The following is a 5,202-nucleotide window of genomic DNA, read 5'->3' as shown; positions in this document are numbered from 1 at the left end:
AATAAAAGAGCAACGTGGTTAGTAGTTAGTTACTGTAGATCGTCGTCAGAAGACAACGCGTTCAGGGTGTAAATGTAAACATATGAAAGTCTCTGAATCCGTGACTCCGTCTACTTGTCGTTTCCCTCTAAAAGTACAATAAGAAACAAAACCCCGGTCTAACTCACCAACCCCCCGGTTTTCTATTGAGTTCCATTGACTTATGTCTAACTACTCAATGGGCTTTTAAGTCCAGCCCATTACTTTGACACATAAGTTTCCATTTGCAGGCAGGTGTTCAACAAGCACAGCTAAAACATGTAAAATACAATTGTCGCGTTTTACATAAGAAATGGCCAAGATGGCTAGGTTGGTTTTGGACCTTCTGTTAAGCAAGTAACATGATTTCGGTAAGAAAGTTTCCTAGTGAAGTTGTAGATATATAATTCATACATCCTTGGATCTCATAAAAATCTTCAAAAGCATCATATTTACATACTGACATTGCAAATTAGATCAGAAAACACGTTCCAAAGTAGTTCTAATCAATCCGAAAACAAAAAAAACACCAAAACAAGTACGAATCAATCCCTCGAGGAAACTACCATATTACAACAACAGCTTGGCACTGTTTTGCCAACCAAAAAATATCAATGAGTTCCATAGCCTTGAGCTCGTGGTAGATTTTGTTAAGTCAGTCAGTCTTTCCAGTCCCCCAGGCGAGAAAGCTGTCCTGTGATCCAAATTCCTATACGGACATAACCAAAACCCATTAGGCTTTTGTACCTGCTGATTGCATGTAAAAAAGTTTAAGTAAAAAGAGGGATTTAAGTTTTACCAGCTGGCTCAGACGAAACTCAGGTGGAGTATCGAGCTCGATGTTGGAGGGATCAAGAACGATCTTCTGACATTCCTCCAGGTCCCGTTTAAAGTCTTCTGTTCCTAGGTTTGCGTAATCTGCAAAACATGATTGTTTATTCTTTAAGCTTCCACTGTTTGTGTTCTCTTCCCTGTCCTGTGATCCCACTAGCAAGATATCATCGCAAAGAGACAAGGCTTCCACAAGCTGTTGCGAGTTCAAGATAAACTGAGATTCGCTGTCAAACCAAGTCGGCTGTTCCTCAGCTTCGTTTTCATCATCTCTGTCCTTCTCTTGCTCTTCTTTGTCATCTATTATTTCTTTTGCATCGTTTTCAAGTCCAGGTTCGGGCTCAGGCTCAGGCTCAGGCTCAGGCTCATATGCAGAACTTGGTCTTTCAAGATTAGGTTGAAAACTCTGGACCTCATCTTCCATATACATTACCTCAGATGTCTTAGGTAACCGGAAACAAAAGACATAATGTCAATTAGTGCAATATCAATAAGGTGTTAGATTACAGAGGAATGTGAAAACTCCAACCAGCACACTCCTTCTTTATTCACTTCAGCAAGAGCTTCTACTTGTTACTTGTTTTAAGAGTATATTCCACCCTCGACCCAATTCTCAATCCTAAACCATATAATAATCCTGAATACCCAACTCCCTCTGCCTAAACTCCCTTTTCATTTTCATCATTAATTCTGTGGCTAACCGTCTCAACTATAGCTGCTGAATTATCACAACAGCGACAAACCACACCACCTATGGTGTTCACAATGCTCTCAGACTAGACTAGCACAAGGATTTGTCAATAGAAAGCAAACGAAAAGAATTTTACCTCAGCAAGAGAAACCTCTTGGGCAGTAACATAGCTATGGGGAGTAACATAGTCATTTGCAAAGTGGGAATCAGCACAAAGTTGTACAGCATCTCGATGCTCAGGTGTAACTAATTTCGGAGTGACAGGATCCACTTTTGGAGTCATTGCAGCAAAGATTTCCTCAGAGACTTCTTGCTCAGCCTTATCACCTTGCTTGACAACTAGCTGCTGTGGCTGCTGGTAGAATATCTTAGAAACAACATAGTCACCTTCCTTCTCATCTTCTTCTATTCCCAAGTGATATTGGTGCATCACCCAGTTCGTTTTCACGGCTTTTCCACCATAGAGAACCATAATTTTCTTGCACCCTCTTTGAACACCATCCAACACAACCGGTTTAGTTCTTCCTGTCTTATGCCAGCGCACATCGCCAAAATCGTCGTCGTGAATCTTTCTACGCTTTCGAGTTCCTGTGCTGTAGGCTTTGATTGCCTTATGAAAGAAGTGGGACACTGTTCCATCGTTCTTAACACCTGTATTTTTTTGTTCAATTTAAGTTTAAGATAAAATGAACTTCGGAACATCTTTGATGACTGAAAACAGAAAGAAGAAACCCTGCATTGCCTAACCTGGTAAATTCTTAGGATGAGTGTAACAGATTCCATCATCTTGATTGACGGTTGGAATGAACTCATGGATGAACGGGTGAGAACTTAAACCTGATAAACCAGATTTTGCTAGCAAGTGCCAAATGATCTCTGGATCAGATGGATCGAACTTCACACCTCGAGGCAAGCCTGGCCAATCATCAACAACCTGATAAAAGAACAAAAACTAGTTAGTATTACCACTACATAATAGATACATGATATTAGAAAATAAACCATCAAATGAAACAAAAGAGCAAACCATACATCGCTGTTGTCAATGACATGTCGACAGTTTGGACAGTGTCTTGTAGGATTGCTTTTCCACACAACTTGGCGAGGGTCAGACCCAGCCGATGCACTCATAATTTTCGTTGCAATGCGGTTGCTATCGATTAGCCATGATCGTCTACATATAGCAAAAAGAACAACCATTGGTCAAGACAGTAATTCCAAACATTAGAGAGATGATATCAACACAATGCCATTACAAAAATGCAGGTTAAAGAAGACACTGTCACATAAAAACAAAACTAAATCCTCAAAGACAAGACATTATTATGTCTACCAGAATCTAGATTGAGCAGAATACTTATGTCTGTTGTCCTCAAGGAACAAAGAGAACCTGAAATATGGAATCAGTTCCACCATATTTGGTAAGGGTGATTGGATATCTCTACTTGGATAGAGTGCAGACACTGAAATACATACATACTGTAGTGTAGATACTAAGCAAGCAGCAGTTAAAAAGGTATGAACTTCAAGCTCATCGATCAAATTAGCATCATACAACAGGAACCTTAAACAAAAAAAAATCCCTTCTTAAAAAAAAAAGCTAGTAGCAGTGAAAGTGAAAGACCCAAATGCAGATTTCAAATTAAACCCCTTTCGCGCTTAGCTTTGACATCGGGAGAAATAAGAATCACAAAGCTCCGTTTATACACAAACAAAAAACTAAAAAAGATTCAAACTTTTTTTTTTGTTTCTACTTCAAAATTGCAATCGGGAGGGAGGAATGGTTACTTAGGGTTTGAGTCTCAACACAAAAAGCCATGACCTAGCCAAAATCCAGAGCGAGATCAAAAGAGAAAAGTACTTACCCAGCCATGGGAGCTTGACGAAGAAAAAGATCAGAGAAGCAGAATCGGAAAAACCCTAGACAAGTCTTTCTCTCTCTCTCTCTCGACGCTTAAATGGATACTACTATTGCAAAGTAAGGATATTCTCAAAACTCAAGAGTCCGGGATTAATACTACTACTACTACTACTGTTTTCGCTTAAGTACGAAATAAAGTTAAAAATCTTTTTTTTTTTTCTTTCTTTTCAATAAAAGATTTTGAGAGACAATAAATGAAATCTCGTCCCGAGCGGAAATAACTGGGAAGTGGAGAAGAAGAGAGAGAGGCGCCAGTTTATGTTTTCTTTTGGGCATTTAATTGGGTGTGACTCGGTCCGCATACACACACGACGACTTTACGTTGACTTCTATCGTAACAACACGCGTGTCGTATAGATCAACGGTTAGGATGATTGATATCTTCCGTGAATCTAAATTAAGTAATACTACTGCCTTTTATTATAATCATACAGAGATAAAAGGATGGGTTAATGATGTTTATTTATTTAAATGTACTTTTATGATACTGTGCGACATAATTTGGTGGACTTTCTCACTTTCCAGAGAATGTATTAACTTATATTTTAATCCAAAATATTTAACAATATTACATTATTTTATTTTCACATCATTTGAGGCTTATGAGGTTTGATGAGCGCTATAGAATGATTTATTAGAAGATTTCCGATATAATTATTATCAATTATTATATATAAATATTTATATGTTTGTATCTATTTAGTTTAGGAAATCTCTTTCATATATGAATGTTATGCAAACCCTAATCATTATTCTCATCTCATGAGACTAAATATACCATTTTTTAGTACTACCCTGCTAACATATTATTGTGAAAACGATTGTGTATATAACACGACAAACTGATAAAATATACCAATACAACTTATATAAGAATTGGATTCCTAATTATATTATGATTTTGAAGGGAGTTAATTGTATTTTAGTCCAAAACAAAGAAATATTAGAGGTAATTGTAGATAACATATACAGCCAAATTATATAAGAATGAATTTATACTTAGAATTATCTCTATATAATAGAGTTAATTTTGTACAAGAATTGGACTCATACTTGTTAGTTTTCCCCTATTGACACAATACACTTGGAGACGATTTTTAAATGTAATTACATGTGATTGTGAACATTGTTTTTGGTATATTTTTAGTAGGAAAATTCTTGTTTTTGTTCAGCGGTTCTTGATATTAATTCACAATTGTGGATTCTAAATCATTAATCATTTTTAATATATATATTTTAATTAGTTGTATATCATAGTTGTTTGTCTATAATTTAATCTATAACAGTCAAATCAATAAATTTGGAGGCTTTTTGGATGCAACTAAGGCAGCTTGTCAGTCAGTGCAAACATCCTAGTGAAGCTTATGGCAATCGATGCTGTTCGGTTGCTCAGGCTGTTCGGACTGCTCAGGCTGATAATGATATAGACAATGGGGATCATTTGTATTTTTTTTTTTTTTTTTTTGAATTGGAAAATGTTATCCAATAACAGCCCCTAAGCTTCACTTGGAGATAAATACATTGTTTATTATATTATGCATCTTTATTCTAGATCTTAATTTTTAAATTGGATGAATGATTTGTAAATTCATATAGAATTGTAAAATTATAAAAATTATAAAAATTAAAATACATGAATTTTGAAATAACATGTTTTGTCTTTGGATTTGAATCTTTCTATTTTTCACTTTTAAATCCATTCAAATTCATTTAAAACAAAATGTGGATTTTGAAATCCAAA

General features: G+C 35.9%; 1 protein-coding gene across 1 annotated transcript; it reads right to left on the bottom strand.

Annotated features, from left to right (window-relative positions):
• Positions 1-398: 398 nt before the first annotated feature.
• On the bottom strand, positions 399-3,714 carry LOC104741253 (SUPPRESSOR OF GAMMA RESPONSE 1). Its single transcript, XM_010462057.2, has 6 exons — positions 3,406-3,714; positions 2,573-2,714; positions 2,288-2,474; positions 1,677-2,191; positions 818-1,291; positions 399-727 (listed from the first exon to the last, which is right to left on the bottom strand). The coding sequence occupies exons 1-6, from the start codon at positions 3,411-3,413 to the stop codon at positions 674-676; spliced, it is 1,380 nt and encodes a 459-aa protein (XP_010460359.2). The 5' UTR covers positions 3,414-3,714; the 3' UTR covers positions 399-673.
• Between the last annotated feature and the right edge of the window lie 1,488 nt (positions 3,715-5,202).

Source organism: Camelina sativa, chromosome 14, assembly GCF_030686135.1.
Source record: "Camelina sativa cultivar CO46 ecotype springtype chromosome 14, ASM3068613v1".
Classification (NCBI taxonomy): domain Eukaryota; kingdom Viridiplantae; phylum Streptophyta; class Magnoliopsida; order Brassicales; family Brassicaceae; genus Camelina; species Camelina sativa.
This window is presented reverse-complemented; position numbering and strand designations above follow the sequence as displayed.